The 25318-nt window shown below is 39.9% G+C and overlaps 1 protein-coding gene across 3 annotated transcripts; it reads left to right on the forward strand.

Annotated features, from left to right (window-relative positions):
* Positions 1 to 2560: 2560 nt before the first annotated feature.
* On the forward strand, positions 2561 to 23536 carry LOC148362075 (monoacylglycerol lipase ABHD2-like). Of its 3 annotated transcripts, none has more exons than XM_088339509.1 (10): positions 2561 to 2702; positions 9660 to 9867; positions 11364 to 11539; positions 13186 to 13353; positions 16381 to 16564; positions 18393 to 18485; positions 20010 to 20111; positions 22039 to 22108; positions 22181 to 22265; positions 23003 to 23536. In XM_088339509.1, the coding sequence occupies exons 2-10, from the start codon at positions 9668 to 9670 to the stop codon at positions 23227 to 23229; spliced, it is 1305 nt and encodes a 434-aa protein (XP_088195635.1). In that variant the 5' UTR covers positions 2561 to 2702; positions 9660 to 9667; the 3' UTR covers positions 23230 to 23536. The 3 variants fall into 3 exon arrangements, with proteins under 3 accessions (XP_088195635.1, XP_088195632.1, XP_088195636.1); XM_088339506.1 differs by lacking the exon at positions 2561 to 2702 and adding an exon at positions 2884 to 3126; XM_088339510.1 differs by lacking the exons at positions 2561 to 2702; positions 20010 to 20111 and adding an exon at positions 2884 to 3126.
* Positions 23537 to 25318: the final 1782 nt, after the last annotated feature.

Raw genomic sequence — 25318 nt, forward strand, 5'->3', positions numbered from 1 at the left:
TTTTTATTACAGCACACAGCTGAGCTCTGCGTGTGATACTAACTTCTTTTACCACTCTTTCCTCCTCTAGCCACTCATGTTAGCCATTTAGCTGCTTGTTATGACTTGCTTCCAATGTTATTGTTAGCTGGTCTTTTTCGTGTCACTCGCCTTCCACAGCTGTTCATGCAATCGAATGTCGCCGAGTTCCATGATTCAGGCATCTATGACTTTTTTTACACTGTTTTCTTCTCTAACCACTCATGCTAGCCACTTGGCTTCAGGCTATGGCTCGTCGCTATTTGCATCTGCTCCTGCTTCTTCCCTCAGTGTCACTCGCCTTCCACATGTGGAACTTCATCAAGTTCTGTGATTCAGGCATACTTGACCTTCTTACACGGATTCCTTCTCTAGCCATGCAAGTTAGCCACTTGGCTGCAGGCTGTGGCTTGCCGGTAACATTATTCTTAGCTGGTTCGGCTTCATCTTTCTGTGTTACTCCCCTTCCACATCTGGAACGTCACATAGTTTTGTGATTCACACATTTGGTGCTTTTTTCACGGTTTCCTTCGCTAGTTACTCATGTTAGCCACTTGGCTCTAGGCAATGGCTCGCTGCTAATCTGATTCTTAGTTTCTTCTACTTCATCCTTCTGTGTCACTTGCCTTCCACATCTGCAACGTCAACGAATTCTGTGATTCAGGCATTAGGTGCTTTTTTACTAATTCCTTCTCTAGCCACTCATGTAAGCCATTTGGCTTCAGGCGATGGCTCGCCACTATTCGAATCATTAGCCGCTCCTGCTTTGCCTGTCTGTATGACTCGCCCTCTGAAGCTAGAACGTGGCTGAGGTCCGTGATTCTGGGATCCGGCACTTTTTCCCCAATGTTTCCTTCTCTAGCCACTCAAGCCTGACAAATTCTGCTTCGATCTTGCAATGATTTACTGACCTTTTCAGTTGATTCTTCCACTATCCGTAAAGTGAGCTTCGTATAACAGCCTTGACCAAGAGTGGTGAGTTATTACACACTGTCGCTTTACCTTTAATGTTGACTTTCAAGTCGTTTTCCTCGTGACTACATTCCTAAGGGGGGAAAGAATGCACTTCTAATTGAAGAAGACAGAAACTCGTTTTGATCTTGATCTTCGATAGACGAAGCTAAAACATTTTTTGGGAAATATCCCCATCATTTTAATACTTTGAATGCGTTTATTTGATTTCAACTTTGCCAATAAACAACTACTTTACAGTAATGTATTGAGCAGCTCTAATCGGACCCTGTAGACAGTACTATAGCGCCTCCTACCGGCTAATACAAGTATGTCTATTGCAGAAAGTGGAAAAATAATGCAATATATCGCGAGATAGTTTCATTTTTTTGCATGACGGTTTCTTTTAATCCCTGATTTTTTTTTCACAAAAGTATAAAGGTTACTAATACTATAAAAGGTAGTTGAAATTGAAAGAAAGTACAATGATAACAATAAAATGTAGAAATTCCAGTTGAAAAGCGAATTTTGAGCTGTATGCTGGTGACATGATGTTGAAATATATATTAATCCAAACAAATGTAGCAATTAACTCACCAATTGACGCAAGATGCCGTTTGACACATTTTTAATTGAAAATAAGTTGGATTGTTTCCCCAAATATCTGCTAAATAAATTGGTCGGTCTCTGTGACTTCACATATCTACAGTATCTATCTGTCTGTCTGTCTGTCTGTCTGTCTGTCTGTCTGTCTGTCTGTCTGTCTGTCTGTCTGTCTGTCCGTCTGTCTGTCCAAACAAGGTGACATTAAATAGAGTAAATCTGTCTATCTATCCATCTAGCTAGACAGCTGTCTATCTATCTATCTATCTATCTATCTATCTATCTATCTATCTATCTATCTATCTATCTATCTATCTATCTATCTATCTATCTATCTATCTATCTATCTATCTATCTATCTATCTATCTATCTATCTATCTATCTATCTATCTATCTATCTATCTATCTATCTATCTATCTATCTATCTATCTATCTATCTATCTATCTATCTATCTATCTATCTATCTATCTATCTAGACATCTAGACATCTAGACATCTATCTATCTATCTATATATCTATGTATTTCTGAACAAACAAGGTGACATTGCATAGAGGATATAATAGGAGTTAATTGATCCCAAAAGCGATTTTGTGACATTACATATAGAAAAAAAACCACAAGTAATTAATGAAGTAAAAACAAACTATTTGTGAAGTCACAAAGAGAAAATAACGCCAGTCAAACGCTTAAACAATGAAAAAAATATCTGTGACGTCACAAAGGACTGTAATCGCTTAATCAAAGATAAACTAATTTTGACTTTAATATCGGAAATAATGCGAGTGGGTCGATCAAAAAAGAGAAATTATTTGTGATGTCATACAGAGGAAAAGAGATATTTCTAACATCAACCAAAGGAAATAACACGGGTAACTCCATGTTTTAAAACTATTTGTGACGTCACAAAGAAGAAATGACGCGAGTTCACAAAAACGAAAGTATTTTTGACGTCACACAGAAGAAACAAAAAAGGCAAACTATCAGTGACCTCACGCGAGTAATGTATCAATAATACATTTTAAATACATTTTAAAAAAAAAACTACAAACGAGCGCCAAAATTAAAGTTAGAAGTGAACTACTCGTGTTGCATTAAAAAACAGCAGGAAATCACGCTGTCAATAAGGTGAGTGAAACTTTCCCCACAACTTTCGCTGCGGGATATTTATAAAAATGAAAAAAATGTAGCGTGGCTCATCCTTTAGGGTGTGTCAACTCATAACCGTCATCATTTGTCATCAGTAGACATTTAACTTGGATCGTGGGCGTGGTAACCCACGAGTTTTCTTTTCTTTTCTTTTTTTCTTTGCGTGGGCTTGAACGCATCCGGAGTGGCTCCCTTTAGCCGGGGCTGTAAACACGAGCGAGGGCGGAACCGAAGAGAAGCGCTTACGAGGAAAATACGATTTTAAATTCTTCAAAATGAAACGTTTCTCCTTAAAGTGTCGTTAAAGTTTAGTGACGTCGAAAAAAAGGGGTAAAGAAGACGAGTTTGGAGCGCTTCTGATGCCATTGAACTCGCCGCCGAACGAGCGAGAAGCCAGCAACAGGTATTTAAAAACGTTTCATAACTTTTAATTCTTGTTTCATATATTTATTATGCTCATATAAGTTGGTAAAGTATTAAACTCACTTCGAGTAAACACAGATATTTATTTCCTGGTTTAAAGTTACTCCCAGTGACGTCACGACTCATGAATTGACAATGAACTCACACAGAGGCTTCCGAGGGTCACGTGATTTCTCAAGAGCCCGTCATATTGGATTACAAGATGCTAATTGTTTTTTTGTGGAGCAAATGCAGTCCAAAAACCTGTTGTTTTGGGGTTTCCTTTTTCCAAACTGGTCCATTTTTAACTTAAAATGTAATAGACACCAGGTCCGGTCAGTCTCTTTTTTTTTCACTGTTTCCAACTCTAGCCACTCATGTTAGCCACTTGGCAGCAGACTGTAGCTCGCTGCTATTGTCATTGTTAGCCGCTTTTGCTTCGTCGTTCAGTGTCACCCACCTTCCACAGCTGAATGTCGCTGTGTGCCATGAATTAGGTGCTTTTTCCCCACTGTTTCCTTCTCTGGCCACTCATGTTAGCCACTTAGCTGCAGACTATAGCTCGCTGCTATTGTCATTGTTGGCCGCTTTTGCTTCGTAGTTCAGTGTCACCCACCTTCCACAGCTGAATGTCGCTGTGTGCCATGAATTAGGTGATTTTTGTCACCACTGTTTCCTTCTCTAGCCACTCAGGTTAGCCACTTGCCTGCAGACTGTAGCTCGCTGCTATTGTCATTGTTAGCCGCTTTTGATTCGTCGTTCAGCGTCACCTACCTTCCTCAGCTGAATGTCGCTGTGTGCCATGAATTAGGTGCTTTTTCCCTACTGTTTCCTTCTCTGGCCACTCAGGTTAGCCACTTGGCCGCAGACTATAGCTCGCTGCTATTGTCATTGTTGGCCGCTTTTGTTTCGTCGTTCAGTGTCACCTACCTTCCTCAGCTGAATGTCGCCGTGTGCCATGAATTAGGTGATTTTTGTCACCACTGTTTCCTTCTCTAGCCACTCAGGTTAGCCACTTGGCTGCAGACTATAGCTCGCTGCTATTGTCATTGTTAGCCGCTTGGCTGCGAGCTTTGGCTGCCATTCTAAGTGTTATAATTATAACAAGGTGCCTATTTATTCTGATAGTCTTTTATTTTATTTTTATTTTACCCTGGAGTGACATGTCTAATCTCCTTGCATACAATGTTTCACCACGTTCATTTGTCAATTAAGACAATTCAATTGAAATCAATTTATTTGGAAAGATCTGGAACCGGAACCACGAAGTGAAAATGACAGTAATTGGAAATAAAATCGTTTCAAAATTCAACAAGGTTCGTACGGATGCTTGAAATCCTTAAAAATGTTTGAATTTGAATGCTGTGTTTTCAAGGTTAGGGAAACGCTTGAATTTAGGGTGAAGTGCTTGAAATTGTTGCCATTGCCAAAGTTATCAGCAGTCTGACTCGATAGACCACAAATTAAATTGATAATTGTTTTTTAAAGTGTGTCAAAGTGACGCCTGCCTTGGCAACGGGATCCCTGCAAAACACATGAAATACAAATTGAAATATTCACAGATCTACAAAAGATTTTTGTAATATGCAAAACTACTTTAGTTTTTTTAACACTGAACAGATTTAAAGTCAAACAACAACACCAAATCCCTGAAAATGTGTAACAATAAAATCAAAATGATGCTATACTATAAATAAATGATAAAATCAAAAATGAAAACCTTTTTACAATTCTATTGGAACCAATTTAGACACAGATTTTCTGAAAAACTTGTATTATACTGATAAAGCCATTTATGTGTTTCTATTTTAGCTGCGCGTGCATTGTTAAGGCAGAATTCATGTCAGTTTATAGCAGCCCATTGACGCAAATAGATCATGAATAGGAGCAGCTCGAAATAGCCAAAAGTACCGTATTTTCCGCACTATAAGGCGCACCGGGTTATAGGGCGCACCCCGAAAAAATAGTTTTTGGTCCTATTTTTGACATACATAAGACGCACCGGATTATAAGGCGCTCCAATGGGAACGTGGACAAAACAGTCAGATCGTTCAGTCCAACTGATTACCCCCTTAACATTCCCGAAGCTTGCAAAGACGCAAATACGTGTCGAGAACACGTGCGGATGCGGTGTCCGTACGATGTCACTCAAATGCATCGTTCCATCATTCGGAAGGTTAAAGTCTTGGGATTCAAGAAAGGCCAACCATTCCTTAGTTTCTATTTTCTTTTTCGCTCGCAACTTTACTGTGCATATGACAATAAACACTTGGAATTGAGTTTAATTTAAAAATAGACACTCCATTCCATCCATTATCTGCACCGCTTATCACAGAAACATCGAGTTCAGTCTGAAACAAGATACAGGAACAATATAAAACCCGGAGTAGCTCACCGAAGTCGTTGTGTTCATAATAATGTGCAGCCAATGCCCTCTTATATCCGTGAGGGTAGTAAATCCAGGAGAATAAAGTACTTACAAATACAAAATAGTAAAAAATGCTTTCTCTATGCCGTCAGCCACGTGCTATACGCATTCATCTTTTTTGGCCAATTGCAGGCTTTGTTTTGCCGTTTAAGCCAATGCCAGCCTGTAAATTATTAAAAGGATCCGCCTCTTGACCTCCGAATAACTTTAGCCAATAGTCATCGATTCAACTGATGATTGACACGTCTTTTTGGGCCAATTGCAGGCTTTGTTTTGCCGTTCAAGCCAATGCCAGCCTGTAAATAATAAAAAGGATCCTCCCCTTGACCTCCGAATAACTTTAGCCAATAGTGATCCATTCAAGTGATGATTGACACATTGGTTAGCCAATGAAACGCCGGTAAATAAATCCCAGCATACACCGCGGACGACTTCGCCTTCGGGGGAAAATCAAGTCGGCGGCTGCTTGCTTTAGTTGCAAGACTTTGCGATTTAATGTTGATCCATAAATAAGGCGCACTGTATTATAAGGCGCATGGTCAGCTTTTGAAAAAAATAAAGGCTTTTAGGTGCGCCTTATAGTGCGGAAAACACGGTATGTGCTAGCAGCAAGATAGCCCCCTTATTTTAGTCAACAACAACAAAAACGTTCTTTTGTCCGGCGCTGGATTTCTTCCTCAATAATTGGGCCTTGAAAGTGCTTGAATTTGCCGTAGAAGCGCCCGTAAACTCCTGAGTCATGTGTCTGGCAGCTGATTTTTTTTTTTTTTCGGCCGGACAAGAGAATTTCCTCAGACAAGGGCCGTTTGGCTAACGTGCTAGCACGCACGCTTCATTAGCCACAAATCTTGATCCCTTCGCGTACAACATTCTTCATTTCTGCATTTTTTCCTATTTTTGAGTATGATTTCCATACCCTTCTCTATTTTGTGTACTTTCAGGGTTTTTGCCATACTTTTACAATCTTTCACGACGTTTGAGTACTTTTTTCTCCTGCTCAGTGTTTTTCCATACTTTTCACTATATTTGATTACATAATAGTCCTTTTTCCAGACTTTTCGCTATTTCCACGCCATTTTCTCTTTATTGCTACTTTCAGTGTTTTAGTCATACTCACATTATCGTACTTTTTCCGCATTTTTCTTTTTTCACGACTCTTTTGATCATTTTCTCTTTGTTTCAGTGTTCTTTTTTCCATACTTTTCCGTATGTTTTCACTATTTTTGCACCAAATGCATATTGCACAAACCCTTACCATACCAAAGTGTACGTAACATCCTACATGCCGACATTTCTTGCGTAAATTTTGTGTCAATTAGAACTATAACTTTATCTTCTTGGGTTTTTTACCTCACTGTGAATGTGTGAAACTGGAGTGTCATGCCCAATTTCGTTGTCACAATATGTTAACCCATTTTGTAACAATGACAATAAAGGTATATTCTATTCTATTCTATTCTATTCTATTTTCTCCGTACATTGTCCATATGTTTGACTATTTTTCTTTCAGTGTTTCTTTTCTATACCTTTAACTACAATTCAGTACTTTCTCGGTACTTGAAATACCTTTTCCATATTTTTCCTTATTTTGCACTTATTTCCTGTGTTTTTTCCAATATGAGTTGTCACTATGTTTCACTACTTTTAGTACTTTTTCCATACTTTTCACTATATTTCATTAGTTTTGATACCCTCTCCATACTTTTCACCATTTTCACTACTTCAGTGTTTTTTCCGTAGTTTTTACAATGTTTCATGACTTCTTAGTACTTTTTCCAAACGTTTTACTATATTTTACTATTTTCACCACTTTTAGTACTTCTTCTATACTTTTCAATATACTTCATAAGTTTCATTACCCTTTCCATATTTTTCACTACTTTTCAGTCTTTTTTTCCATACTTTTTACAATGTTTTATGACTTTTTAGTACTTTTTCCAAACGTTTTACTATATTTTACTACTTTCACCTCTTTTAGTACTTTTTCCATACTTTTCACTATATTTCAATAGTTTTAATACCCTTTCATACTTTTCACCGTTTTTCGCTACTTTTCAGTGTTTTTTTTTCACATTTTATCATGTTTCACCACATTTTACTACTTTTCAGTGTTTTTTCCATACTTTTTACATTGTTTCATGACTTCTTAGTACTTTTTCCAAACATTTTACTATATTTTACTACTTTCACCACTTTTAGTACTTTTTCCATACTTTTCACTCTGTTTCATTAGTTTTATTACCCTTTCCATACTTTTCACCATTTTTCACTACTTTTCAGTGTTTTTTTCCCTACTTTTTACGATGTTTCATAACTTCTTAGTACTTTTTCCAAACGTTTTACTATATTTTACTACTTTCACTACTTTTAGTACTTTTTACATACTTTTGCTATATTTCATTAGTTTCATTACCCTTTCCATGTTTTTCACCATTTTTCACTACTTTTCTGTGTTTTTTTCACATTTTACAATGTCTCACTAATTTTCACTACTTTTCAGTATTTTTTTCCATACTTTTTACAATGTTTCATGACTTCTTAGTGCTTTTTCCAAACGTTTTACTATATTTTACTACTTTCATTATATTTAGTTAGTTTCATTACCCTTTTCATACTTTTCACCATTTTCACTACATTTTAGTGTGTTTTTTCACATGACACAATGTTTCACTATTTTTCATTATTTTTCAGTGTTTTTTCCATACTGTTTACAATGTTTCATGACTTCTTAGTACTTTTTCCAAACGTTTTACTATATTTTGCTACTTTCATTACTTTTAGTACTTTTTCCATAGCTTTTCACTATATTTCATTTGTTTAATTATCCTTTCCATACTTTCACCTTTTTTTTTTACTTTTCTGTGTTTTTTTCCACATTTTACAATGTTTCACTATTTTTTACTACTTTTCAGTGTTTTTTCCATACTTTTTACATTGTTTCATTACTTCTTAGTACTTTTTTCAAACATTTTACTATATTTTACTACTTTCACCACTTTTAGTACTTTTTCCATACTTTTCACTCTGTTTCGTTAGTTTTATTACCCTTTCCATACTTTTCACCATTTTTCACTACTTTTCAGTGTTTTTTTCCCTACTTTTTACGATGTTTCATAACTTCTTAGTACTTTTTCCAAACGTTTTACTATATTTTACTACTTTCACTACTTTTAGTACTTTTTACATACTTTTGCTATATTTCATTAGTTTCATTACCCTTTCCATGTTTTTCACCATTTTTCACTACTTTTCTGTGTTTTTTTCACATTTTACAATGTCTCACTAATTTTCACTACTTTTCAGTATTTTTTTCCATACTTTTTACAATGTTTCATGACTTTTTAGTACCTTTTACAAACGTTTTACTATATTTTACTACTTTCACTATATTTAGTACTTCATTAGTTCCATTACCCTTTTCATACTTTTCACCATTTTCACTACTTTTTAGTGTTTTTTTTTCATATGACACAATGTTTCACTATTTTTCATTACTTTTCAGTGTTTTTTCCATACTGTTTACAATGTTTCATGACTTCTTAGTACTTTTTCCAAACGTTTTACTATATTTTGCTACTTTCATTACTTTTAGTACTTTTTCCATAGCTTTTCACTATATTTCATTTGTTTAATTATCCTTTCCATACTTTCACCTTTTTTTTTTTTTTACACATTTTACAATGTTTCACTATATTTCACTACTTTTCAGTATTTTTTTCCATAATTTTTACAATGTTTCATTACTCCTTTAGTACTTTTTCCAAACATTTGATTTGGCCCAACCTAACCCAGACCCTACCTCCGGTGGCCCCCAAGTCTATTGAGACTTCCCGGTGGTTGTTCTCATCCAGACGTCAGGGACGGAGAGAACCAGAGGCTTTCCAAGCCTCGTGACTTCGGGGTGGCCAGGCCCAATTGGTTCGCGCTTCTCCTTTTAAAGTGATGATGTCACGGTCACCGGATCAGGTTTTGTTGATGCTTTTCAAAAACAGTTCTCCAATTGGTTAACTCTTTGGAGGTGTTAGCAGCGGTCGGGAAATCCTTTTGTGGCAGTGCAGTTCCCCTACAAACCTTTAGTGATGAATCGTATGGTCTCCTGTCCTCAGTGGCTCCCATGTCCCCGCTGGCGGAGGGCGGCTCGGAGCTTCCGGACGTTTTTGATGGCGTGAAATTGGCGGCGGCGGCAGCGACCCTTTTCTACGTCCTGGTGCGTTGCCTCAACCTGAAGAGTTCGCCCTGCCCTCCCGAGATCAGCCACCAGGACACGCCCTTGAGCCGATACCTGCTCAAATGCTGCCCCCTCTTGACCAAAGAGTGAGTAGAAAGTTGTGTAATTTTTGGGAGAAAATGCTTGGGTTTGACGTCGATTCGGCCAGCAGGTGGTGCTCACGGTTTCCCACACGAACAAGTTTGTCTCTAGTGTCATTTATCACGAAGGAAAATATTGTATTTTGGCTTTAATAAATGATCGATTTTGCAATTCATTGGTAACGATAACGATTGATCAGTCCAAAAGAAAAATATGTATACACACAAATAACTGATGCACATGGTTTGATTCTAACAAACTAAGTTTTATTTACACGGCAAGGAAAATTGAATCAAACCAAAGAATACAGAACATTGTCGACACAAGCACTCGCGGTATTAGCTACGAAATACGGCGACATCTAGTGGTCAACTCATACATGGATTCCCTTTACCTGCAACTCGCTCACATTTTGGATTGATTTTCATATCTAGTCTTGACAGTTTTTGTTTTAGATTTTGTGTATTAATGTTTCTAAAAATATATCTGAGAACAGTAATTGATCAGAGGTGGAAAACCTGATTGGACCCACCCTCATCCAGACCATAGCTCCGGCGCCCCCGAGTCAGTTGAGTTTGAGACCCCTGCTTTACAGCATTTACCCAAATATACCACAGTAACAGCAAATTATTTTGCGTGTTCTAAAACTTGGACATTATGAAATAGTTATGCGAGTTTTGGTTCTCAGATTCCTGTCTGCTATTGGTCCAAAATACCGGTCTGCTATTGGTTAACATCATGGCATCTTGAAAAGGCCCATAAGCTGTTAGCTGAACTCCCTCCCACAATGGCTTTCTAGCTCTTCATTGTGCTTTGTAGAAACTCCCTTGAGTCAGCGCTAAAATTGTATTTTTTTTGTTCTGAATTAATTTACTATGATGCTAAATGGGAAAGAAAAAACATAATAACCATGGAAATAATGCCGATGAAATACAAAACAAGGCACACGCAGTGTTACACTTGCTAAAAGGGAAATGATTACAAATAGAGGTGAAGTGGAAGTTTCAATATCAGTTTTCATTTGAATCTGCCATCTCCTTCCCCCGTGTGCATCCACCCGCTACTTCACTGAACCATCTAAATTCTCACCCAAGGTAAATCTCATTTCAATTATCTTTTCCATGTGTGTTTTGATTTAGTAAGTTCTTAAAACAACTACACGTATATTACATGGTAAGTAGTACTTACATGTAATATACTGATATCGGAATCTTTTTATCTGGGGTACCAGAGGTTTGGACCGCATTCGGAAAAAACTGTAGGTTTCTATCCTTGATTATTCACCAATATCACTTTAAGACCCCCGCTTGGGAATGGATTTATGTTGCAGTCCCTGGGGTTCTACTCTATATTTGACTAGTTTCATTCAGTGGGCCGGAATCTAAAGCTTAAGGGGCCATGAGTGGCCCAAGGGCCGCTTCTTGCTGGACTGGATCTGCACAAAAACAAGTGTGGAGTCAGTGTCACGATGTAACCCGAGGTATTCTCCCCCGCCCCGCAGATACATTCCCCCCCTGCTGTGGGGCAAGAGCGGCCACATCCAGACGGCGCTCTACGGCAAATTGGGACGAGTGGGGACCCCCCGGCCCCGAGGGGCCCGCAAGATCCTCCCCATCCACGACGGGGCCACGGCCAGTTACGACGTCTTCCAGCCGCTGGGCCCCCACTGCACCGGAGGTCCTTGGCTAAAAATAGACTAACCCTCCAAAAATATCTGTCATTTCCAGGCTATTAGGAGCGGGGTTCGTACGGGTGCTTGAAATCCGTGAAAATGCATGAATAGGTCAGGAAAATGCTTGCGTTTTGAGTGAAGTGCTTGAAATTGTTGCCTTAACGTGTTTAATGGAAGTCTGACTCTTTAGAGCACACCATCAATTCAGAAAATGACGCCGGCAGGCCTGCGCTCAGTCATAAGAAGCGCCACCGCCCCTCACTGGACAGCTCTATTTAGAAAACCATCTCTTTGAGCTCAGCTCACTCTTTCGGGTTCCAAAGAGCTCCTCTGATTTTTTGTGATCTTTTAATGATTTACTATCGATAATAGTAAACCGTTAAGCACCAAATGATTCAGTCATTTCGGGAAATAGCAATTAAAATATTCACAGATCTACAAAAAATGTTTAAAATATAAAACAATTTGAGCTTTTTACATACTAAACAGTGCACTGTGGAAGCAGAATGGCAGAATGTATGTCAGTTTATAGCAGCCCATTGACACAAAGGGATTCTAGATCATAGCTGGGAACAGCTCAAAATAGCACAAATGATCTGCTTGCAGCAAGATGGCCACTTCTTTAGTCATCAAAGTCAACCAAAAATATATTTGTTATTTTCGATTGGCGCTGGAATTTTATCGAAGGTACTGGAAAAATCCAAACGATGTCCTTGAAAGTGCTTAAATTTGGCCATGAAAGAGGTGTAACAACCTTAAAAACCCCATTTTAGTAAGAAATTTTAAAGGGGCAGCTTATGAGATCAGAAAGAGCTAGTTTTCTAAATAGAGCTGTCCTCTTAGGTGTGGCCAGTAGGGGGCGGTGGCACTTCACATGACAAAACAGTCTTCATTTATTGCAGGGGTGTCAAACTCATTTCAACTCGGGGGCCACACGATAGAACAAACATTCTGTCGGGGGCCGGACTAATAGATAAAAGAGAAAGAAAAAGAGAGATAAAGAAATGAGAGAAAGAGGGAGGGAAAAGGAGAGAGGGCGGGACAAAGAAAGAAAAAGAGGGAGAGAGCGTGAGAAACAAAAGATAAAAAGTCGTGAGAGAGGGGGAAAAGAAAGGGAGAGGAAGAAAGAAATCCAAAGAGAAATAGAAAGACAAAAGGAGAGAAAAGAGAAAGAAAAGCGCGAAGGGTAGGAAGAGAGAAAGAGAAAAGAGAGAAAAGGAAGTTAGAGCAAAAGAGGTTAAAAGACACAGTGAGAGAAAGAGACAAAGAGAGACACAGAGAGTAAAAGAGACAGAGACAGAGTGGGGGAAAAGGGGTGGAAAAGAAAGAGAGAGAAATAAATACAAGTACAGTGTCTTTGTTCGAGGCACCTGGCTTTGGCACCATCAAGTGGACATATTTCAACCTGCAGCTTGTTTTTCTCTTGCGCTTCACTGAGTGTTGTCTGTTTGACACCTGTGATTTATTGCGTGTTCTGCCAAGAAACACGGCAATGGCAACCTTTTCAAGCACTCCACCCAAAATACCAGCATTTTCCTGACTTTGAAAGCAGATCCTTGAAATTTGAGGATTTCAAGCACCCGTACCGACCCCGTGTCCGGAAAGTAGTCTAACTCGCCGTGGTTTTTTTGTTATTTTCCGCTTCCCTCAGCCGACACCACCGTGGCCATCTGCCCGGGAATCGCTAACCACAGCGAAAAGAACTACATCCGAACTTTCGTGCATCACTCGCAGCGGCGGGGATACCGCTGCGCCGTCCTCAACCACTTGGGGGCGCTGCCGGACGTGGAACTCACCTCGCCCAGGATGTTTACTTACGGTAGGAGAAAGAAAGAACCGCGCGAGCCCGTCTTTTTCTCGTCGATTCAGCAAACATGAGCTCATCTGGAGATCAAATCTAGCTAGGTTGGCATTGATGGTTATCAATATCAAAGATGCATCCTAGCTAGAATGCAATAGAGGTCAAAGAGCCCTTCTAGCTAGGCTTACATACACAGTTAGAGATGTCTCTGATCCATTCTAGCTAGGTTGCCATTGACAGTTATCAACGTCAAAGATACATACTGGCTAGACTGCCATAGATGGCAATAGATGTCAAAGATCCATTCTAGCTAGGGTTCCATACAAAGCTATAGATGTCTCAGATTGGTTTTAGCTGTGTTGTCATAGACGGTTAAAGAAGTCAAAAATCAATCCACGTTAGGTTGCTGTTGAGGTCATAAAAGATGCATCCTAGCTAGAATGCATTAGATGTCAAAGATCCGTTTTAGCTAGGTTGCCATTGAGGGCTGATGATATCAAAAATTAGTTCAAGCTAGGCTGTCATAGACGACTAAATAAGTCAAAGATCAAATCTAGCTAGGTTGCCATTGATGGTTATCAATGTCAAAGATGCATCCTAGCGAGATTAAAATGGAGGTCAAAGATCCATTCTAGCTAGGCTTCCATAGACACGTATAGATGTCTTTGATCCATTCTAGCTAGGTTGCCTCTGACAGTTACCAATGTCAAAGATACATACTGGCTAGACTACCATAGATGGCAATGGATATCAAAGATCCCTTCTAGCTAGGCTTCCATACACAATTATAGATGTCTCAGATTGGTTTTAGCTAGGTTGCCATTGAGGGCTATTGATGTCAAAGATCAGTTCGAGCTAGGCTGTCGTAGACTGCTAAAGAAGTCAAAAATCAATTCGAGCTAGGTTGCCATTGATGGTTATCAATGTCACATATGCATCCTATTTATTATTATTATTATTTATATTACAATTTAGGTCAAAGATCCATTCTAGATAGATTTACATACACCGTTATAGATGTCTCTGATCTATTCTAGCTAGGTTGCCATTGACAGTTTCCAACGCCAAAGATACATCCTTGCTAGACTGCCATTGATGGCAAAGATCCCTTCTAGCTAGGCCTCCATACACAGCTATTGATGTCTCAGATCGGTTTTAGCTAGGTTGCCATTGAGGGCTATTGATGTCAAAGATTAGTTCGAGCTAGGCTGTCATAGACGGGTAAAGAAGTCAAAGATCAAATCTAGCTAGGTTGCCATTGATGGTTTTCAATGTCAAAGATAAATGCTAGCTAGATTACAATAGAGGTCAAAGATCCATTCTAGATAGGCTTCCATACACACTTATAGATGTCTCTGATCCATTCTAGCTAGGGTGTCATTGACCGCTATAGATGCAATCATCTATTCTAGCTAGGTTGCAATGGACAGTTGTAGGTCTGGAAGACAAATCCTAGCCTCGGCTGCATTCGAGAGCTTAAAGCGTCAATTTACATTTGAGCTAGGTTGCCGATGACCGCTATAGACCTCAAAGACCTATTCTTGCTAGGCTGCCACTCACGGCTATAGACGTCAAAGATCAAATCTAGCGAGGTTGCCATTGATGGTTATCAATGTCAAAGATGCATCCTAGCTAGATTACAATAGAGGTCAAAGATCCATTCTAGCTAGGCTGCCTTTGACAGTTAACGTCAAAGATACATACAGGCTAGACTGCAATAGATGGCAATGATCCCTTCTAGCTAGGCTTCCATACACAGCTATAGAGGTCTCAGATAGTTTTTTAGCTAGGTTGCCAATGAGGGCTATTGATGTCAAAGATTAGTTCGAGCTAGGCTGTCATAGACGGCTAAAGAAGTCAAAGATCAAATCTAGCTAGGTTGCCATTGATGGTTATCAATGTCAAAGATGCATCCTGGCGAGATTACAATAGAGGTCAAAGATCCATTCTAGCTAGGCTTCCATGGACACTTATAGATGTCTTTGATCCATTCTAGCTAGGTTGCCATTGGCAGTTACCAACGTCAAAGATACATATTGGCTAGACTACTATAGATGGCAATGGATGTCATAGATCCCTTCTAGCTAGGCTTCCATACACAGCTATAGAGGTCTCAGATCAGTTTTAGCTAGGTTGCCATTAAGGGGTATTGATGTCAAAGATTAGTTTGAGCTAGGCTGTCATAGACGGCTAAAGAAGTCAAAGATCAATTCTAGTAAGGTAGCCGTTGAGGTTATTAAAGATACATCCTAGCTAGAATTCATTAGATGATAAAGATACATTCGAGCTAGGTTGCCGTTGGCAGTTAACGTCAAAGATACATACTGGCTAGACTGTCATAGACGGCTAAATAAGTCAAAGATCAGTTCGAGCTCGGCTGTCATAGACAGCTAAAGGAGTCAACGATCAATTCTTGTTAGTTTGCCGTTGAGGTCCTCAAAGATACATCCTAGCTAGAATGCAATATATGTCAAAGATCCATTCTAGCTAGGCTTCCATAGACACTTATAGATGTCTTTGATCCATTCTACCTAGGTTGCCTCTGACAGTTATCAACGTCAAAGATACATACAGGCTAGACTGCCATAGATGGCAATAGATGGCAAAGATCCCTTCTAGCTAGGCTTCCATACACAGCTATAGAGGTCTCAGATCAGTTTTTAGCTAGGTTGCTATTGATGTCAAAGATTAGTTCGAGCTAGGCTGTCATAGACGGCTAAAGAAGTCAATGATCAATTCTAGTAAGGTTGCCGTTGAGGTTATTAAAGATACATCCTAGCTAGAATGCAATAGATGTTAAAGATCCATTCTAGCTAGGTTGCCGGTTATAAACATCAAAGATCCATTGCCGTTGACTGTCTTTGAGTGAGGAATTTTCAAAATGGGCCCCCTGCTTCAGATGGGATTTCGAGAGATATGTCTCTTTAACAAAGACCAGACAAGCTTTTCTCTCCCTTATTCTCTTCCGATACAACGAATGTTTTTCTGCGTAGTGCCCCCTGGTGGACGACAGAAGGATAACGTTTGTTTTTTTCCATATGTGAGGCTGCACGTGGGAGTTTGCGGCCATGATGGAGGAGGTGAAGCGAGCGTACCCCCTGACGCAACTGGTGGTGGTGGGCTTCAGTCTAGGGGGCAACATCGTATGCAAATTTCTTGGCGAGGATCCGGCCAATCAGGAGCGAGTGCTGTGCTGCGTCAGCGTCTGTCAGGGCTACAGCGCCCTCAGGTGGGTGGAGGGGATTTTCTTCTCGACTCGAATACCGACGAGCTATTGATTTTTTTGTTTCGGGGTTCGTACGTGTGCTCGAAATCCTTAAATGCTTGAATTTAAATGTCATGATTTCTGTGTCGGGAACAATGCTTAGATTTTGGGTGCAGTGCTTGAAAATACTTGAAAATGGTTGCCATGACCGTGTTTCCCGGCAGTCTTATTGGAAAGAGCATGCTTTTATACGAGGAAACAGAAATCCTGCTTAAAAATAACGCTGATGTTGGCTCCAGTCCTCATTATTGAGTCGTCATGTGGAGCGGTACTGCCCCCTACAGTCGCATCCAAGAGACAGCTTTATCAGAGTAGTCATGGGAAATCAGTCTCTTTTTAGAGAAGCGGCTCTTTTGGCTCGGCTCACTGAGGAGAGCTGTCTTTTTCAACTCCCAAACGGCTCCTCAGATTTTTTTGTTTTTTAAATGATCAATAATAGTTCACAAGTGTGTGCTAGCAGCAAGATAGCGACTTCTTTGCTGGATTTCTTCCTTAAGAATCGGCTTTGGACGTGCTTGAAGCGGCAGTGTGTAATTATTCAGCACCAGAAGTCGTTGTCGTGTAGTATGGAGCTGAAATGTCCGCAACAGAAGACTACGGAGGCCCAAACGATAGAGAAGGAAACGGCTGAAAAAAATGCCAGAATCCTGAATCACGGAACTGAGGAACATTTAGTCCCGGAAGGCAAGTAACACTGAAGGATGAAGCAGATAACAATAGTAATAGCGGCTAGCAGCGGGTCACAGCTTGCTGCCAAGTCTTTAAAGTGAGCGGCTAGAGAGGGAAACAGTGGGAAAGAAGTGCCAGATGCTTGAAACACAATTACGGGACTCTGATGTTTGCTTACGTGAGGAGCTGTGGGAACTGAATAACGATTTGAAGCGGCTAACAATAACAAAAGCTGCTTGCCACAAACCATAGCCTGCCACCAGGTGCCTAAAACAAGTGGCTAGAGAAGGAAACGGTGTGAAAAAAAGCAAAAAATGCCTGGATCACAAAACTTGGTGACGTTTACTTCCATTAGTAGCTGTGGAAGGTGGGTGACACTGAAGACGAAGCAGGAGCAGCTAACAATAACAGTAGCGGCCAGCAACAAGCCTCAGCCTACCCCTAATTGGCTAAGATGAGTGACTAGAGAAGGAAAGAGTGATAAAAGTGGGAGATTCATGAATCACGGTGATGTTCACTTGTGTAAGGCGAGTGACACTGAAGATGAAAAAGGAGCTGCTAACAATAGCGGATGACAATGAGCCATACCTTAACACAAAGTGGCTAACACGAGTGGCTAGAGACAGAAACAGTGGAAAAAGTGCCAGATTCCTAAATCACAAAACTCAGCAAAGTGTGTTTACAGGCAAGTGACACTGAAGGAAGAAGTAGGACTACCTAACAATAGCATCTAATGACGAGCCATAGCCGGCCAGCAAAAGCCAAATCAAGTGGCTAAAGAAGGAAACAGTGAAGTGAAAAATGCCCGAATGATGGAAATCGGTGACTTTCAGCTGTACAAGGGAAATGATTTGAAAGGAATAACAATAACAATAACGGCTAACGCACATCATAGTCTGCTGCCAAGTGGCTAACATGAGTGGCTAGGTAAGGAAACAGCAAAAAAAAATAAAAATTGCCAGATGTCTGAATCTTGAAACTCCGCGAAATCCAGCTGTGGAAAGGAGGAGCAGCTAATACTAGTGTCTAATGATGAGCTATAGCTTGCCGACATGTGGCTAAAATGAATGGCTAGAGAAGGAAATTGAAAAAAAACTCTGATATCCAATTTTTCTGTTTCCAGAGCCCAACAAACATTTCTGCAGTGGGACCAATGCCGCCGGCTCTACAACTTCGTCCTGGCGGAAAAGATGAAGAAGCTAGTCTTGTCTCACAGGTGAGCTTTCGCTATGTCGTTAGCGGCTACATCAATAGCGGCTACTTCAATAGCGGCTACATGGTTAGTAGCTAGATCATTAATTGCTACATGGTTAGCGGCTACATGGTTAGCAGCTACATTGTCAGTCGCTACTTCGTTAGTTCCTACATGGTTAGCTGCTAGATCATTAGTTGCTACATGCTTAGCGGCTACATGGTCAGCGGCTACATGGTTACTGGCTCCATGATCAGGGGCTACATGGTTAGCGGGTACATGGTCAGCGGCTACATGGTTAGTGGCTACATCATTAGTTGCTACATGGTCAGCGGCTACATCAATAGCGGCTACATCAATAGCGGCTACATGGTTAACGGCTACATGGTTGGCGGCTACATGGTTAGTGGATACATCAATAGCGGCTACATGGTCAGCGGCTACATGGTTAGTGGCTACATCAATAGCGGCTACATCAACAGCGGCTACATGGTTAGCGGCTACATGGTTGGCGGCTACATGGTTGGCGGCTACATGGTTAGTGGCTACATCAATAGCGGCTACATGGTCAGCGGCTACATGGTTAGCGGCTACATCAATAGCGGCTACATCAATAGCGGCTACATGGTTAGCGGCTACATGGCCAGGAGCTACATCGTTAGCCGCTACACCGTTAGTCGCTACATGGTCAGCGGCTACATGGTCAGCGGCTACATGGTCAGCGGCTACATGGTTAGCGGCTACATGGTCAGTGACTACATGGTCAGCGGCTACATGGTTAGCGGCTACATCAATAGTGGCTACATGGTCAGCGGCTACATGGTCAGTGGCCACATCAATAGCGGCTACATGGTCAGCGGCTACATGGTTAGTGGCTACATCAATAGCGGCTACATCAACAGCGGCTACATGGTTAGCGGCTACATGGTTGGCGGCTACATGGTTGGCGGCTACATGGTTAGTGGCTACATCAATAGCGGCTACATGGTCAGCGGCTACATGGTTAGCGGCTACATCAATAGCGGCTACATCAATAGCGGCTACATGGTTAGCGGCTACATGGCCAGGAGCTACATCGTTAGCCGCTACACCGTTAGTCGCTACATGGTCAGCGGCTACATGGTCAGCGGCTACATGGTCAGCGGCTACATGGTTAGCGGCTACATGGTCAGTGACTACATGGTCAGCGGCTACATGGTTAGCGGCTACATCAATAGTGGCTACATGGTCAGCGGCTACATGGTCAGTGGCCACATCAATAGCGGCTACATGGTCAGCAGCTACATGGTTAGCCGCTACATCGTTAGTCGCTATATCGTCAGTTGCTACATCGTTAGTTGCTAGATCATTAGCTGCTACATGGTTAGCGGCTACATGGTCAGCGGCTACATGGTTAGCGGCTACATGGTCAGTGGCTACATCAATAGCGGCTACATCAATAGCGGCTACATGGTTAGCGGCTACGTGGTCAAAAGCTACATGGTTAGTCGCTATATTGTTAGTTGCTACATGGTTAGCTGCTCCATAATTAGCCATTTTTTTGCGCAGGGACAGCTTGCTGGGCGTGGCCTCCAGCAACATTAGCGCCGCCGATCTTAGCCAATTGTGCGCCGCTACGTCGCTCATGCAGATCGACGATAGCATCATGAGGTGAGACCCCCGGGATGCGGCGACCCCGCCTTAAGACGTTTTTGCGGGAAAATGGCGGTATGCTATTGGCTGAACCACCTCCCACAATGCCTCTCTCTCCAGTGGTAGGGTCGCTTTAAAAACAAAAAGCATCGTATAGCCGCATTATCTGCTTTGTTTAGCTAGTGCTAATGCTAAAGTCAATGCTAAAAGCAAATTAGCAGGAAAGATCTCGTTTTGGACAGAAGTTGTGTGATGCTAAAGGGAGAAGCAAAATGTGGGTGGTTTAGCTAAAGCTAATGCTAAAGTCAATGCTAACATTAGCAGGAAAGATCTTGTTTCAGATGGAAGTTGAGTGATGCTAAAGGGAGAAGCAAAATGTGGGTGGTTTAGCTATCGCTAATGCTAAAGTCAATGCTGAAAGGGAATCTCCTTGAGGTTTTTTCGAATGGAATCATATATTGAATCTGTTTGAAGCGATTAGTTTTATACTTAGTCATATTTTTGTAGTACTTTTGTAGAATACTGTAGTATTTTTTGTAGTGTTTCTGTGATATAGAATATGTCATTTTTTTTAAAATTGTATTTATGTAGTAGTATTTCTGAATGAGGTGTTTTGGGCTATTTTTAGAGCAGAATTTTTGTAGGATTACTATAGTTTTTGTAGTACTTTTGTAGTAGGATTTTTGTTGCATTTCTAGGGAATCTTTGTTGAAATACTGTAGTTGTATATTTGTAGTATTGATGTAATAGCATTTCGCCAGTAGTATTTCTGTTGTTCGATTTTTCTAGTATTTTTGTAGCAATACTGATCAAGCATTACTATAGTTTTTGTTGTACTTTTGTTGTAGGATTTTTGTTGTATTTCTAGGAATCTTTGTAGAAATACTGTCGTATCTTTGTAGTATTTATGTAATAGTATTTCGTGAGTAGTATTTCTGCAGTTGGATTTTCTAGTATTTTTGTAGCAGTATTTATGTAGTATTACTATATTTTTGGTAGTACTTTGGCAGAAGGCTTTTTGTTGTATTTCTTGGAAGTCTTTGTACAAACACTGTCATTGAATATTTGTAGTATTTATGTAATGGTATTTTGCGAGTGGTATTTCTGTAGTTGGATTTTTCTAGTATTTTTGAAGCAGTATTTTTGTTTTATTACCAAGTTTTTGTCGTACTTTTGTTGTAGGATTTTTGTTGTATTTCTAGGGAATCTCTGTAGAAATACTGTCGTATCTTTGTAGTATTTATGTAATAGTATTTCGTGAGTAGTATTTCTGTAGTTGGATTTTCTAGAATTTTTATAGCAGTATTTATGTAGTATTACTATAGTTTTTGTAGTAGGATTTTTGTTGTATTTCTAGGGAATCTTTGCAGAAATACTGTAGTTGTATATTTGAAGTATTTATGAAATAGTATTTCGCGAGTGGTATTTTTGTAGTTAGATTTTTGTAGTATTTCTGTATTATATTATTGTGGATGAAGTTTTCTTTTCAAAATAAAGTTAAAATATGATGGGGTGCCTGTTTTTAAGCACTTCATTTTTTCTTGAGTTTTATAGTATTACTCTATTTTTGTCGTTTTTCCATTGGTGTATTCTTGTAGCAGGATTCTCTAGTATTTCTGTAGGTGTAGTGTGTAGTTTTTCTGTAGATTTTTTTGGGTAGTATTTCTTTAGTAGTATTTCTATATTATGTTATTACTTGAGTATTCATGTGATATTGTTTTCTTTTCAAAATAAAAGTAAAACAATATATTAGGTCGCGATGTGGTACTATATTAGTAGTACTGGTATATCTATCGTCGTATTTAGATAGTGGACATACAATTTAGCAGACTTATCAGGAGTACTTTATTGCTAAAAGATGTCATTCAATTTGAAAAGCAAAAAACATGATAACCATGGAGACGAAGCTCTCCGCCATAAACGGACTTTTGGTTTTCCACTCCAGGAAGTTCCACGGCTACGCCTCTCTGGACGAATACTACAAGCAGGAAAGCTGCCTTCGCTATATGCACAACGTGAGACTCGATTTTGTTGTTGCCGCGTATCCTGGCTAAGGTATTTAGCGGCAAAACTGGAAATTGGCTCAGGTGACGGTGCCGCTCCTCCTGATCAACGCCGACGACGACCCGCTCGTGCATCGCTCGCTGCTGGACGTCCCGCGCACGCTAGCAGGTCGGTGGTGTCCCTTTCCGGTCGGCCTAGCGGTCCCTAGCGAATGTCCACCCCTTGCAACGCTTCTCCGCATGATTTTGTGATGTAACGCTCTTTAAATGATGTTTTTAAGATGTCTTTTACAGGAGAGATGAAGAAATTTGTGTATCACAAGAAGGTTATGCTAAAAAAGTGACCTGATCAAAAGAGGAAAAGGACAAAAAGGAAAAAGGAAAGAGAAAAACAGGGAAGAAAAAAGGAAAAAAGTAGGGAATCAAACAACAAAATTAAAAAAAGTGAATAGGAGAGAAAAAAGGGGAAAAAACTAAAAAAGAAGGAACATGGAAAGAGAGAAAAAGGGAAGAAAAAAGGAAAATAGGGGGGAAGCAAACAATAAAATAAAAAAGAGAAAGAAAATAGGAGAGAAAAAAACAGAAAAAACAAAAAATGGAAGAGAGAGAAAAAAAACAAAAGGAAAAAAGAAACACAATCAAAGAAAACAAGAGGGAAAATAAGTGAAAAAAAATGAAATAAAAGAGACTTAAAGAAAAAATGATGAAAAAAAAAGAAGAATTTTAAAGAGTGGGGAAAAAGGGGGGGAAATGAAAAGACAAGGAAAAAACATGAAAAACTGAAAAATCAGTAAGGGAAATAAAATGAAAGAAGAAAAAAGAAAACGAGTAAAAAAAGAGAGAAACAAAAAAGGAGGGAAACATTTTTGAAACACGATGACGGACTCATAAAGTTTTTGTTTTCAGCCAAGATGCCCAACGTCATCTTCGCGCTGACGCAACACGGCGGCCATCTTGGCTTCTTTGAGGGGGCGGTCCTCTTCCCCCGTTCCCTCACCTGGATGGACAAAGCGGTGGTGCAATTCGCCGACGCCGTCTGCCAATGGGAGAGCGGGGGGCCCCCCGTCGCCCAATCGGAGAAGGCGGGGGGCGGAGCCTCGCTCTCCCCTTCGCCCCGATGGAAATACGTGTAAAAAGGCCGTTTCTACCCGACTCTCGCCCCCGGGATATGGCATCGATACTTTCCCGTCGTGAAATTGCCTTAAAGCGGGGGAAAGATACCAACGCTAATTAGTTTATGTTTTAAAAAAAAAGGTTTGTTGCAGTCATTGTGATTTGCAAAATTCTGGCAACAGAATACCCCCGGGATACAGCGTCGATCCCTACCCCAGTGGGGGACCGTATCACAAAATTGCCTTAAAGCGGGGGAAAGAAACCGACGCTTATTAGTTTATGTTTAAAAAAAAAGGTTTGTTGCAGTCATTGTAATTTGCACATTTCTGGCAACAGAATACCCCCGGGATACAGCGTCGATCCCTTCTCGGGTGGGGGATTGTAGCACGAAATTGCCTTAAAGCGGGGGAAAGATACCAACGCTAATTAGTCTATGTTTAAAAAAAAAGGTTTGTTGCAGTCATGGTAATTTGCACATTTCTGGCAACAGAATACCCCCGGGATACAGCGTTGATCCCTTCCCATCGTGAAATTGCCTTAAAGCGGGGGAAAGAAACCGACGCTAATCAGCTTGTGTCTTTAAAAAATGGTTCATTGCAGTAACTGTAATATGCACATTTCTGGCAACAGAAATACCCCCGGGATACAGCGTCGATCCCTTCCCATCGTGAAATTGCCTTAAAGCGGGGGAAAGATACCAACACTTATTAGCTTATGTTTAAAAGAAAAAGGTTTGTTGCAGTCATTGTAATTTACAAATTTCTGGCAGCAGAAATACCCCCGGGATACAGCGTCGATCCCTTCCCGGGTGGGGGACCATATCACAAAATTGCCTTAAAGCGGAGGAAAGAAATCGACGCTAATTAGTTTATGTTTAAAAAAAAGGTTTGTTGCATTCAATGTGATTTGCACATTTCTGGCAACAGAAATACCTTCGGGATACAGCGTTGATCCCTTATCGGGTGGGGGATCATATCACAAAATTGCCTTAAAGCGGGGGAAAGAAACCGACGCTTATTAGTTTGTTTAAAAAAAAGGTTTGTTGCAGTCTATGTGATTTGCACATTTCTGGCAACAGAAATACCCCCGGGATACAGCGTCGATCCCTTCCCAGGTGGGGGATTGTAGCACGAAATTGCCTTAAAGCGGGGGAAAGAAACCGACGCTTATCAGCTTGTGTCTTTAAAAAAATGGTACTACAAAAACATGACTACAGAAATGCAGTACTACAAAATACTACAAAAATAGTGTCTCAGAAATACTGCTACAGAATTATGACAAAGATGAAACTACAATAATACTACGGTAATATTACAAAAATACTACAAAAACCCTGCGTCAGAATTACTACTATGGAAATATTACAAAAATGCTACTTAAATACTACAAAAATTCTGTCCTATTACAAAAAAGCTACAGAAATACTTTTTAGAAAATAATTAAGAAAAATACTACTTTAGAATTTATACAATGGAACGATTACAAAAACCTACATCTTATTCTGCACCACAACATGAAAACGTCTTTATGTGAGTATGCTGTATCCCGGGGGTCTACTCGACATGAAATGCTGGGAATATTTCTACTTTGCTGCAATTTTTCTTCAAGGTGAAACAAAAGTATTGGAGAAATGCACCCAAGATACTACTTCATAAATAACATACTGCAGAAGTACTACAAGATTCTACAGTAAAATAAAACAAACTTCTATGGAATTACTATTACAGAAATCAACAAAATACTACAGAAATACTTCATTAATAATATTGTAACGATAAATATATATTATAGTAATACCATAAAAATATGGCAGAAATACCATCATACTAAAGAAACTATCTAAAAATACTACATGACAAATATTACAGAAATACTAAAAATAATACAAAATAATATTACAGGAATACTACAAAAGTACTACAACATAAATACTACAAAATCACTATTTTACAAAATTTTACAGAAATCTATACCACAGAAATAATACAAAAATACTACTATGAAAGTACTACAGTAATACTCAAGTTTTACCACCTACTGCTACAAAAATACTGCAGAAATACCACAAAAGTACAACAGTATTACTCAAGATTTACAACATAAATACTA

The sequence above is a fragment of the Urocampus carinirostris genome, chromosome 7 (assembly GCF_059441175.1).
Source record: "Urocampus carinirostris isolate Australia breed hairy pipefish chromosome 7, RoL_Ucar_1.0, whole genome shotgun sequence".
In the NCBI taxonomy this organism is placed as follows: domain Eukaryota; kingdom Metazoa; phylum Chordata; class Actinopteri; order Syngnathiformes; family Syngnathidae; genus Urocampus; species Urocampus carinirostris.